This window comes from Coregonus lavaretus (genome assembly GCF_964263955.1).
Source record: "Coregonus lavaretus genome assembly, chromosome: 27".
In the NCBI taxonomy this organism is placed as follows: Eukaryota; Metazoa; Chordata; class Actinopteri; order Salmoniformes; family Salmonidae; genus Coregonus; species Coregonus lavaretus.
The window spans coordinates 30,856,139-30,869,198 of NC_140014.1; the positions used below are offsets into that span (position 1 = coordinate 30,856,139).

A 13,060-nucleotide genomic window follows, 5' to 3' on the forward strand; every position below is an offset into this window, starting at 1 on the left:
AATCTCATATTTCTCTCCTCATCCTCATTATTTTTAGTCCCTCACACACACACACAAACAGCAGTATGTATAGCCTGGAAAGGAAAATCCATGGTAAAGAATTACAGTGTGGTAATGAACATGATCCTGCTGTCTGCTCTGTGAGTGGGCAGCAGTGTTGCTTTCATTACCCTGTGGTGGGATGACCTTCCTGTGTGCTCTGGAGACAAGACTAGAAAATTAGATAATCACACAGGCTGCCATGCCATGCAAGTTCACTGGACCTGCATGTCATGTGATTCATTGTGTCCCAGATGGCACCATATTCCCTATACAGTACACTATGGACCCTGGTTAAAAGTATTGTACTATATAGGGAATAGGGACAGTAGGGTGTTATTTGGGATGCAGATATTGGCTCTTTACCTACCTTTAGTAGCCTGTCATGTGACGAGTACCTCTTCTCCTTCATAAAAATAACATACTGTATCATGCCAGATCATCCTATAGGCTAAATTAGGCCTTTTCCAAACGTGAGGTAATCATAAGTGCATACGTCAGGCAGTGGTTTTGGCATGTGTCAGTGTCAAGTATGGTCTGGCTGACTATGATGATAGACTGTTATGTCTACATGATCCCATTCACTCTATGTCACGAAATGAAATTCTCCTGTCAGGATTTTTCACACCTCATCACATTGACTTTATTTAATTTACCCATCATCCTTCCTTTGTAGCCAGGAAGGCAGGCAGCCAGGCAGCCAGGCAGCCATGCAGGCAGGCAGGCAGCCAGGCAGCCAGCCAGGTAGCCAGGCAGGCAGCCAGGCTGAGTGAGTAGCGAGACACTTATCTTCTCATTCCATACTTTCCTCAGTGTAATTACGGCGGTGATACCTTCCTGCGTGTAAGGGTAATGTGCTAGATGTGTCTGCTGCAGTCCGCAGATCAGGCTTAAGCAAGATGAAACAGCTCCTCTGTTCTGCACCCCCACACACTTCTAATTCTGAGTGAGTGACCCCAACACAGGGATAACATGACTCACTCTGGGTGTAGAGGAGAGGAGAGCAGCAGGGGATGTGTTTTAAAGTAAAAAGCTCTGTTCGGAACTATGGTGTATGGACAGGCTAATGATGCATGTAAACATACATATATTATTTATGTTAGAATATTTAACCAGTTATTAGTTGTACTGACGTTATTTAACCAGTTTCTAGTTGTACTGACATTATTTAACCAGTGTTTTGTTGTGCTGACGTCATTTCAACCCGTTTATAGTTGTACTGATGTCATTTCAACCAGTTTATAGTTGTACTGACGTCATTTCAACCAGTTTCTAATTATACTGGTGTCATTTCAACCAGTTTATAGTTGTACTGACCTCAATTAATCAGTTTATAGTTATAATGGTGTCATTTCAACCAGTTTATAGTTGTACTGACGTCATTTCAACAAGTTTTGACCCCTGGGTATTGTCCTACTAAATGGCCACATTATACAAATGGATTTTCAAGGCTGGGGTGGAATATAACTAAGTATCAGAGCATCTGTTAGTGTCACTGCTGTGGTCAATTTTGGTGGTGAATGTAATGATCCAGTTCAGATGACAAACTATCTATTTTCTCTCCCTCTCTCTGTCCTATGTTGCAGGTGTTTGAACCTGACTTACAATGGAAAAACTGCTGGTCTGTCTGTTGGTTATTGGAATGGCAGTGAAGGCCCAGATCTGTCCGAAGCGCTGTGTCTGTCAAATACTATCTCCCAACCTCGCAACCCTCTGTGCCAAAAAAGGGCTCCTCTTTACCCCCCCGAACATTGACAGGCACACCGTGGAGCTGCGGCTGGCCGACAACTTCGTCACCAGCATCAAAAGGAAAGACTTTGCCAACATGACCAGGCTGCAGGACCTCACCCTGTCCAGGAATACCATTAGCTTCATCACGCCGCACGCGTTCGCTGACCTGGAGAACCTCCGCGCCTTGCACCTGAATAGCAACCGTCTGACCCGGATAGCCAATGACACCTTCAGCGGCATGTCCAAACTGCACCACCTGATCCTTAACAACAACCAGCTGACGTTGATCCACCTGGGGGCCTTCAATGACCTGCTGGCCCTGGAGGAGCTGGATCTGTCCTACAACAACCTGGAGTCCATCCCCTGGGAGGCTATCCAAAGGATGACCAGCCTTGCCACCCTCAGCCTGGACCACAACATGATCGACTACATTCCTGAGGGGACCTTCTCTCTTCTCCAAAAGCTCAACCGCTTGGACGTAACCTCTAATAAGTTACAGAAGCTCCCTCCTGATCCTCTGTTCCAGCGGGCCCAGATTTTGGCCACGTCTGGGATCATGAACCCTCCCTCGTTCGCGCTGAGCTTTGGTGGAAACCCACTGCACTGCAACTGTGAGCTGCTGTGGTTGAGGCGCCTGAGCCGAGAGGATGATCTGGAGACGTGCGCCTCACCACAGCATCTCTCCGGACGCTACTTCTGGTCTATCCCTGAGGAGGAGTTCCTGTGTGAACCTCCTCTCATCACCCGGCACTCCCATGAGATGCGGGTGCTGGAAGGGCAGAGGGTGGTCCTGAGGTGCAAGGCCAGGGGGGACCCTGAGCCTGCCATACACTGGATCTCACCAGAGGGGAAGCTGGTGGCGAACTCCTCCCGGACGCTTGTGTACACCAACGGCACCCTGGACATTCTGATCAGCACAGTGAAGGACACGGGATCCTTCACCTGTATCTCGTCCAACCCAGCGGGTGAGGCACATCAGACTGTGGAGCTGCTGATTATCAAACTCCCACACATCTCCAACAGCACCAACAACATCCAGGAGCCTGACCCTGGCTCCTCTGACATCTCCACGTCCACCAGGGCTGGGGCCAACGGCAGCAACCACACTGGGGACACCAAAACTAGCACAGATAAACAGGTGGTCATCGCTGAGGCCACGTCCTCCACTGCGCTCATCAAGTTCAACTTCCAGAGGAATATACCTGGGATCCGCATGTTCCAGATTCAGTACAATGGCAGTTATGATGACTCTCTCGTTTACAGGTAGGTTCCGTTCAATCCCCTCTTGGTGATTTTATTGACCGGATTTCTGTATGAAATTCGTGGTGAAATTAGTAATTACATTTACATTTACATTTTAGTCATTTAGCAGACGCTCTTATCCAGAGCGACTTACAGGAGCAATTAGGGTTAAGTGCCTTGCTTAAGGGCACATTTACGTCATTTAGCAGACGCTCTTATCCAGAGCGACTACAAATTGGTGCATTCACCCTATAGCCAGTGGGATAACCACTTTACAATTATTATTATTATTATTATTATTATTATTATTATTTAATTTTTTTTGGGAGGGGTAGAAGGATTACTTTATCCTATCCCAGGTGTTCCTTAAAGAGGTGGGGTTTCAAATGTCTCCGGAAGGTGGTGAGTGACTCCGCTGTTCTGGCGTCGTGAGGGAGCTTGTTCCACCATTGGGGTGCCAGAGCAGCGAACAGTTTTGACTGGGCTGAGCGGGAACTATGCTTCCGCAGAGGAAGGGGAGCCAGCAGGCCAGAGGTGGATGAACGCAATGCCCTCGTTTGGGTGTAGGGACTGATCAGAGCCTGAAGGTACGGAGGTGCCGTTCCCCTCACTGCTCCATAGGCAAGCACCATGGTCTTGTAACGGATGCGAGCTTCAACTGGAAGCCAGTGGAGTGTGCGGAGGAGGGGGGTGACGTGAGAGAACTTGGGAAGGTTGAACACCAGACGGGCTGCGGCATTCTGGATGAGTTGTAGGGGTTTAATGGCACAGGCAGGGAGCCCAGCCAACAGCGAGTTGCAGTAATCCAGACGGGAGATGACAAGTGCCTGGATTAGGACCTGTGCCGCTTCCTGTGTAAGGCAGGGTCGTACTCTCCGAATGTTGTAGAGCATGAACCTGCAGGATCGGGTCACCGCCTTGATGTTAGCGGAGAACAACAGGGTGTTGTCCAGGGTCAAGCCAAGGCTCTTCGCACTCTGGGAGGAGGACACAACGGAGTTGTCAACCGTGATGGCGAGATCATGGAACGGGCAGTCCTTCCCCGGGAGGAAGAGCAGCTCCGTCTTGCCAGGGTTCAGCTTGAGGTGGTGATCCGTCATCCATACTGATATGTCGGCCAGACATGCAGAGATGCGATTCGCCACCTGGTTATCAGAAGGGGGAAAGGAGAAGATTAGTTGTGTATCGTCAGCGTAGCAATGATAGGAGAGGCCATGTGAGGATATGACAGAGCCAAGTGACTTGGTGTATAGGGAGAAAAGGAGAGGGCCTAGAACTGAGCCCTGGGGGACACCAGTGGTGAGAGCACGTGGTGCGGAGACAGCTTCTCGCCACGCCACTTGGTAGGAGCGACCGGTCAGGTAGGACGCAATCCAGGAGTGAGCCGCGCCGGAGATGCCCAGCTCGGAGAGGGTGGAGAGGAGGATCTGATGGTTCACAGTATCAAAGGCAGCAGACAGGTCTAGAAGGACAAGAGCAGAGGAGAGAGAGTTAGCTTTAGCAGTGCGGAGAGCCTCCGTTACACAGAGAAGAGCAGTCTCAGTTGAATGACCAGTCCTGAAACCTGACTGGTTTGGATCAAGAAGGTCATTCTTAGAGAGATAGCAAGAGAGTTGGCTAAAGACGGCACGCTCAATAGTTTTGGAAAGAAAAGAAAGAAGGGATACTGGTCTGTAGTTGTTGACATCAGTGGGATCGAGTGTTGGTTTTTTGAGAAGGGGTGCAACTCTCGCTCTCTTGAAGACGGAAGGGACATGGCCAGCGGTCAAGGATGAGTTGATCAACGAGGTGAGGTAGGGGAGAAGGTCACAGGAGATGGTCTGGAGAAGAGAGGAGGGGATGGAGTCAAGCGGGCAGGTTGTTGGGTGGCCTGCAGTCACTAGTCGCAATATTTTATCTGGAGAGAGAGGGGAGAAAGAAGTCAAAGCATCGGGTAGGGCAGTGTGAGCAGGACCAGCAGTGTCATTAGACTTAACAAACGAGGATCGGATGTCGTCAACCTTCTTTTCAAAGTGGTTGACGAAGTAATCCACAGAGAGGGAGGGGGGGGGGGGGGGGGGGATTCAGCAGTGAGGAGAATGTGGCAAAGAGCTTCCTAGGGTTAGAGGCAGATGTTTGGAATTTAGAGTGGTAGAAAGTGGCCTTAGCAGCAGAAACAGATGAAGAAAATGTAGAGAGGAGGGAGTGAAAAGATGCCAGGTCGGCAGGGAGTTTAGTTGTCTTCCATTTCCGCTCAGCTGCCCGGAGCTCTGTTCTGTGAGCTCGCAATGAGTCATCAAGCCACGGAGCTGGAGGGGAGGACCGAGCCGGCCGGGAGGATAGGGGACACAGGGAGTCAAAGGATGCAGAAAGGGAGGAGAGGAGGGTTGAGGAGGCAGAATCAGGAGATTGGAGGGAGAAGGATTGAGCAGAGGGAAGAGATGATAGGATGGAAGAGGAGAGAGTAGTGGGAGAGAGAGAGCGAAGGTTGCGGCGGCGCGTTACCATCTGTGTAGGGGCAGAGTGAGTAGTGTTGGAGGAGAGCGAGAGAGAAAAGGATACAAAGTAGTGGTCGGAGACATGGAGGGGAGTTGCAGTGAGATTAGTAGAAGAGCAACATCTAGTAAAGATGAAGTCAAGCGTATTGCCTGCCTTGTGAGTGGGGGGGGATGGTGAGAGGGTGAGGTCAAAAGAGGAGAGGAGTGGAAAGAAGGAGGCAGAGAGAAATGAGTCAAATGTAGACGTAGGGAGGTTGAAATCCCCCAAAACTGTGAAGGGTGAGCCATCCTCAGGAAAGGAACTTATCAAGGCGTCAAGCTCATTGATGAACTCTCCAAGGGAACCTGGAGGGCGATAGATGACAAGGATATTAAGCTTAAATGGGCTAGTGACTGTGACAGCGTGGAATTCAAATGAGGAGATAGACAGATGGGTTAGGGGAAAAATTGAGAATGACCACTTGGGAGAGATGAGGATTCCTGTGCCACCACCCCTCTGACCAGATGCTCTCGGGGTATGCGAGAACACATGGTCAGACGAGGAGAGAGCAGTAGGAGTAGCAGTGTTTTCAGTGGTAATCCATGTTTCCGTCAGCGCCAGGAAGTCGAGGGACTGGAGGGTAGCATAGGCTGGGATGAAGTCAGCCTTGTTGGCGGCAGAACGGCAGTTCCAGAGGCTGCCTGAGACCTGGAACTCCAGGTGTGTGGTGCGTGCAGGGACCACCAGGTTAGAGAGGCAGCAGCCACGCGGTGTGAGGCGTTTGTGTAGCCTGTGCGGAGAGGAGAGAACAGGGATAGGCAGAGGCATAGTTGACAGGCTGCAGCAGATGGCTACAACAATGCAGAGGAGATCGGAATGAAATGAACTAAACATCTGGGAAAGGAGAGAGCAGGCCTCCCTCACCAAAAAAATATATAACTCTCCCAACTTCCACCTCAGAAACTATAATTGTTTCACTGAACCACCCGAATAAAACTCTCCCAACTTCCACTTTAGAAATTAGAATTGTTGTAAACTACAGCAGACTGTTATCAGTAGCTGTAATTAAGTACAGCAGCTACCAACCACCTAACGTTAATGCCTCGGATAATGAGGTTAGAAAAACAGCTGAATGGTGGCAGCTAGCTGGCTCAATCACAGGTACTCTTAAGCATGAAATAACATTGGAAACAACTAACCACAGTTGCTAAAAGTTAGCTAGCTAGCTTTGTTGGTCCAAGTAGTGGGTAAGCTAGCCTCGTGCTTCGCCGGGGTCCGCCGAATACAATACTTACCTACAATAATTACCTACAATAACCTACAATAACTACCTGAGTAAGCTACCTATAATACCAAACTACAATACCTACCTACAATCTAAATACATGGTTTAAGCTTTACTCAACACCATATAAGAAGCCAAGCTTACCTTTCATAACGCAGCAATGATTAAACGTTGGGTAGCTAGCACAAAGATATTGTATTTAGCTACTACAGTACAGCCAGCTGGTAGTGTTGGCTATCTAGCAATGGCTGCTGTGTTGACTTTGTTTGAAAAACGGTGTCGCTGCGAACGAATGTAGCTGGCTAAAAGGATATTGTTATTAGTTGCTACCGTTGCTAATAGCTACTCGCCAGCTAATCCAGGAGGTGAGTTAGTTAGCTAGCTTCGTGCTACACCCGGCACCGCCGAATACAAAAGTAACCTACAATAACTACACAACAACTACCCACAACAGCCCACGATGCCTACCTATACTACTTCATAATATGCAGCCCACGATGCCTACCTATAATACCTAACTACAATCTAAATACATAGTTTAAGCCTTACTCGACAAAGCCCAAGCTATGTATAAAGCCAAACTGGCAGACTGCAATCAGTAGCCGTAATTAAGTACAGCAGCTACCAACCACCTAACGTTAATGATAATGAGGTTAGAAAAACAGCTGAATGGTGGCGGCTAGCTGGCTCAATCACAGGTACTCTTAAGCATGAAATAACATTGGAAACAACTAACCACAGTTGCTAAAAGTTACCAGTAGCTACCCGCTAGCTAGCTAGCTAGCTTTGTTGGTCCAAGTAGTGGGTAAGCTAGCCTCGTGCTTCGCGGGGGTCCGCCGAATACAGTCCTTACCTACAATAACTACCTACAATAACCTACAATAACTACCTGAGTAAACTACCTATAATACCTAACTACAATACCTACCTACAATCTAAATACATGGTTTAAGCTTTACTCAACACCATATAAGAAGCCAAGCTTACCTCCTGCTAGAGAAAACACAACCTCTCCCGTTCTCCCGTTGTTGCTCCAACACAACTGGGAACCGGTTAAACACACACAAAATACTAAGATTACATTAGAAAACAGAAAACTAACCATTGGATCATCTGACCCACATTGGATGTGGTGTTCTCTGAAATGATAATCACTCAATCAACTAACTTCCTCAAAATATATTGGAGATCACTCTAGCTACTACTAGAGGCCCTCTTTACCAGCGATGACTGACTACCCTAAAGCGCCAGGAATAGCGAGTCAGAAATGACATTTCTAAATGATCATATCATTGCAATGACTGTTTGTCTTACTCATAACAGAATAAAGATTCGCTGATTCGAAAATTAGTCAAGTCTACAAATAGATAATGGATCATCATGCTAACTAACCTGACTTTAGCTAGCTGGCTACCTTGGATGGTTTCTAAACCTGACAGTCACCTCGCCGGTAAAGAATGATTACAATATAAAATAGCAATGTAAAATAAGACTAATATAAGACTTAACTATAATATCATGCCTGCAATTGTACTAGGTTAGTTAGCTAAGAGAGGCTAATTGAATGTCTCTTATGCCTAGCTAAATTGAATGAGAGCTAGCTAGCTAACTAACGTTAGCTGCCTAGCTATCTAGTTGGCTAAAGCCAAGTTAGAGGTGTGCAACAGTATAAATTATTTGACAAAAATAACAGAATTCTTACCATTTAAAGTTGTATTTGCGATTTCAGCTGGAGAAGAAAACTTAAAATCTTCTTCTAACTGAAGTCCACGTCAAATGGGGTCCACGTAATGGCCCTAATGGATTTAATTTCAATCATCAAGTGCACTTATAGTATTGGTTCAGATATGTTTTTATGCATAAAAAGATGTTTGTCTCAATCATATTCACAGACCATGCAAACCCTAAATGATGTTTTATAGGCTTTCAACCACTTCTTTATAAAATCAATGATGGTGACCATCTTTATTAAGCAACGCATTAAACTAAACAACCAATATTCAATTGCTAAGCAATTACGGTAGCCACGATCTGAGATTTAAAAGCTATTTAGCTAGTAGCTCATGCTAGATTTGTGTGATTGTAATCTATTACATTTCATGTTCGACTATTGTACAGTGAGTGATTGTATTTGCACAACAGAATTGAGTAAACATACAAATATTTACAAGAAATACATGTGAGTGGAATTACAAAAACAAACAATAATTTTTATCTAAAATCCCAATGTTATTACATCTGTTTTAGATCCACTGTAATCCTTAAAAATGAATTAGTAAAAACCCATGCAAAGCAAAACTCACATCCCCACATTGGCTCAGAGCAGGCAGGCTGTGTGACAGAGGGATCAAAGAAAGACAGCAGTCTCTCAGTCATGATCTCATATAGATTAAGATGAGCTGAACTCTGCATTGTGAAGCAACACATAACCACCCTGTTTTCTCTGTGATGTGAATAGGAGATTATTGGATTTCAAAGAGGTCGTCAGTAAAATGGCCAGTTTTAGTCAGTTCCACACTAACTAATTCAGTCTCAACAACTACAACTAACTGGAACTGCAATGGGCACATGCAGTACATTGATTAAGTCTAAATAACAAACAATTGGCTGGAACTCCAATGGGCAGGAGGAAACCATCTGCGGTTCATTAACGAAAACATCTGTCACTTTTTTATGTTGATCTAATAGGAAAGGATCAATCCCTTTGCTCTCTTTGCCTGTAGAGGCACAAATGGAAACCAATCCTATATCTGAGGAAGGGAGGAACGCTGTTCTTTTGAGCATCGGGCGTATAATGGCTGGCTGCAGCATCTATCCTCAGAGAGTAGGGAGTGATGAACACCATGTTTCTTTTGAAAGGGTTTCTAACATTAGCGTATCTTCAGATTTTGCATTGAACAGTATTACTAATTTTCCACTAATATAGTCTTACAAATATATTTTTTAAAAGCTTCACACAACTACAAAGCCACATTATACCCTCTCACTAGTCCTGAGTTTGTGTTCTTGTGTTGATATGAAGGATCACCAATAGTCTCTGGGGTACATTGACCTTTTGAATAGCATGTCTCCTGTCAATATATCCCAGAAGCACAGACCATTTCAGTTTTACTATAGCTTTCTCTATAGTTGTGTCCAGGGGCGCAACTTTCACTGGGGACGGGGGGGATATGTCCCAAACGGGGCAACGGTGTGCTTTAGGACAATGCGGTCAGGTAGGCTGTTTGGAGTGTTTATCCGACTGGATTAAAAAATATATATAATAATAATAATAATGTCCCCCCCACTTCTAAAACAAAAGTTGCGCCCCTGGTTGTTTCACCTGCACACAGTCATTTTCCTTTCAAGCATATTTATTACTCAATGGGGTTGTGATTAAAAAATCTGGGCAATTGTGCAGCAAGTTTTTATGTGCACACAAATCAGGAGAATGAGCCTCTTTTAAAGCACTCCAACATGGGCAATTTTAGCCAGCAAAAAGCCCTATGGGGAAGGTAATACCTGGCTCAGATGTGCTTAAGGCATGAAAGAAACAGCTTTATTCAAATTAAATGGTCCCAATGTCTATTTTATTGTCCAATAAACACACCCAGGCTAACATAACAATCTTGTTAAAATTATATGTTGTCTGTCTCTCACAAGATTTTAAATGGGTTTAAACTAAAAGAAGAAAAACATTCCATTAGCTGTAGATTTAGATGACATGGCTGGATGGAGATGTGCTGTGCACTTTGCCCGATGACTGTTTGTGGATGTCAAGGTTGTCAACCTGCATGTGTAGTCAGCCTACGTTAAGTTATCTTGGTTTTAGACCCTCGGCTCAGCAAATGTTAATAGTAAATAAATCAGTGGAAGTGTTGTTTACCCTTTGGGCGCTGTTGTTTTTATCATTTATATTTTAAGGGCTTAACACAGTAATTTTCTTGACAATGTACAGCAAAGGTAGAGAGCCACATTATGTGCCTGTCATAAGCTACGTTTTCTGCATGAAAGCATTCAATTAATTGAATTTCTTTGGCAATGCAATCAGTTCCATATGGTTTTGAGCGTCGCAAAATCATAATCAACAAAGAAAGGACTAAAAAATAGTGTATTTACTGGTATTCTGTAAAGGTCACAGTTTGAAAGTTCGATATCGCTAAGCATTTTTAAATGACAATGACAATCTCTGCCATGTAGTGTTGTTGTAACTCCTTTTTGTATAGTGATGGATGTGTATACACTCACTACTGTAAGTCGCTCTGGACAAGAGCATCTGCTAAATGACTCAAATGTAAATGTAAAAATTGATATATATATATCCCTTCACTCAAAATTTACCATGATTGGCCTAAAGTCTTTCCATCGTCAGCCATTTCTAGACTTTATCAATGTGTTAACTGTTCAGAATTTTCCGGCAGTTATTTAAGATCTTTAAATTCTCCAGATATTTGTCAGAAGATGGTAGAAAAAAAGAGGGAAGGAATGGACAGCCCTGTTCATTAAATGAGTCCTTGCTGGTTCTTAGAGTGAACAGTCCTGGGCAGACATTGCGATGACAACTTTAATAAGAGTTAATAACACATCTAGCCACCAATAAATGCTGCTTTCTTAGCCACTTTCTTCCAAATAAATAAACACCACAATGGCAAAGACAACATTAGAGGTCAAACGATATTCAGGAATATAAATTACATTAGCATTCACCTAGTCAATGTATGCTGTCTAATGTTATACAGGAATATTGCACACACAATGCTGTAACATCTTGAGATTGTTTGTGTTGTCTTTGAACATTTTAGGTTTCATTGCTCTCCAAAAATATATTCATTTTGATTAGCCTTGTAGTTTTGGTATAATTAGATATGAAACTTTATTTATAAAATGCAGCAACTAGCATTGTTTTAAGTCTATAGGAAATTGCTTGTCAGAAGCAGAAGTACATTTTGAACAATTGGTAAGAAAAGAGTATGCATTAATGACATTAATTGTCTTTATAACACATTTTTCCTTCTCTCCTCTCAGAATGATTCCCCCCACAAGCAAAAACTTCCTAGTCAACAACCTGGCTGCTGGGACGTCGTACGACCTGTGTGTTCTGGCCATCTACGACGACGGTATCACCTCCCTCACTGCCACCCGTGTGGTGGGCTGCGTCCAGTTCACCACCGAGTCTGAGTACCTGCGCTGTCACTTCATGCAGTCCCAGTTCCTGGGAGGCACCATGATCATCATCATCGGCGGCATCATCGTGGCCTCCGTCCTCGTCTTCATCATCATCCTCATGATCCGCTACAAGGTCTGCAACACCAGTGACTCGGGCAAAGGCACCCTTGTCACCAATGTCCACTCACAGACCAACGGGGCGCAGTCTCAGGGGTGCACCGTCACACCCTCTGTGTCCAAGCAGGCCATGGGAGGGTCAGAGGGAGGGGGTGGAGGGTGTCTAAAGGCCGCTGGGCATGCGACGGACACGCTAACGCACTCGTCCGAGACCTCTCTCCCAGACTGCTCCACTGCTACGTCCCTGGTGACCCAGAGCTGGAACACACCTGGATCCTCAGGGTCTCTGAAGCCAAAGCGCAAGCCTGCACCAAAGCCCTACACTGCTGCTGCTGCCACCCCTGAGCCCAAGATAGAGGCCCTCCCCAATGCTGAGACCCACAACACCAACCGCAACAACTCCACGGCTCTGCAGCAGCCCTCCGCCCCAGTATTCCACTCCCCCCTACCCTCCTCGCGCGTCAAGGACACCCCCATATTGAGACGCGCACACCCCAGACCCTCCTCCAAGTACCTGACCTTACCGGTGGAAGGGGTGAGGGCCAAACGTAGGTACTCTCTAAACGAGGACTTGTCCAAGCACCACTGCTACATTGGGACAACACAATTTAGGAATATGTGGTCTAAGCGGAGTATGTCCATGAACGGGATTCTACTTCAACAGGAAGATATAGACAGTGGCAAAGCCACCTTTTCCAGTTCAGAGTGGATTCTAGAAAGCACTGTGTGACTGTTCTGTTTGTGTGTGTGTGTGTGTGTGTGTGTGTGTGTGTGTGTGTGTGTGTGTGTGTGTGTGTGTGTGTGTGTGTGTGTGTGTGAGTTGGGAAATCTGTTTTTGAACCATTTTTTATTTTTTTCTCCTTGAGTTTCAGTTGACTTTTATTTTTATTTTCAAAGACCAACAGTAAAACGGATGCTTGCCTTGTAGGAATCAGAATTGCATCCCTGCTTTCCTCCGATGGAGAGAATCTCCAGGAGGGCTCGGAGCACAGTGCTCAGCAGTCCATGCAGTGTTTTCATACCCATACAACAAAGAAACGAAAA

At 45.5% G+C, this 13,060-nt stretch overlaps 1 protein-coding gene across 1 annotated transcript; it reads left to right on the top strand.

Annotated features, from left to right (window-relative positions):
* Nucleotides 1–1,645: 1,645 nt before the first annotated feature.
* LOC311102732 (leucine-rich repeat and fibronectin type-III domain-containing protein 5-like) lies at nucleotides 1,646–12,746 on the top strand (the record flags this gene model as incomplete). The annotated part of the gene is made up of 2 exons (XM_084144107.1): nucleotides 1,646–3,033; nucleotides 11,759–12,746. The coding sequence occupies 2 exons, from the start codon at nucleotides 1,646–1,648 to the stop codon at nucleotides 12,744–12,746; spliced, it is 2,376 nt and encodes a 791-aa protein (XP_084000233.1).
* Between the last annotated feature and the right edge of the window lie 314 nt (nucleotides 12,747–13,060).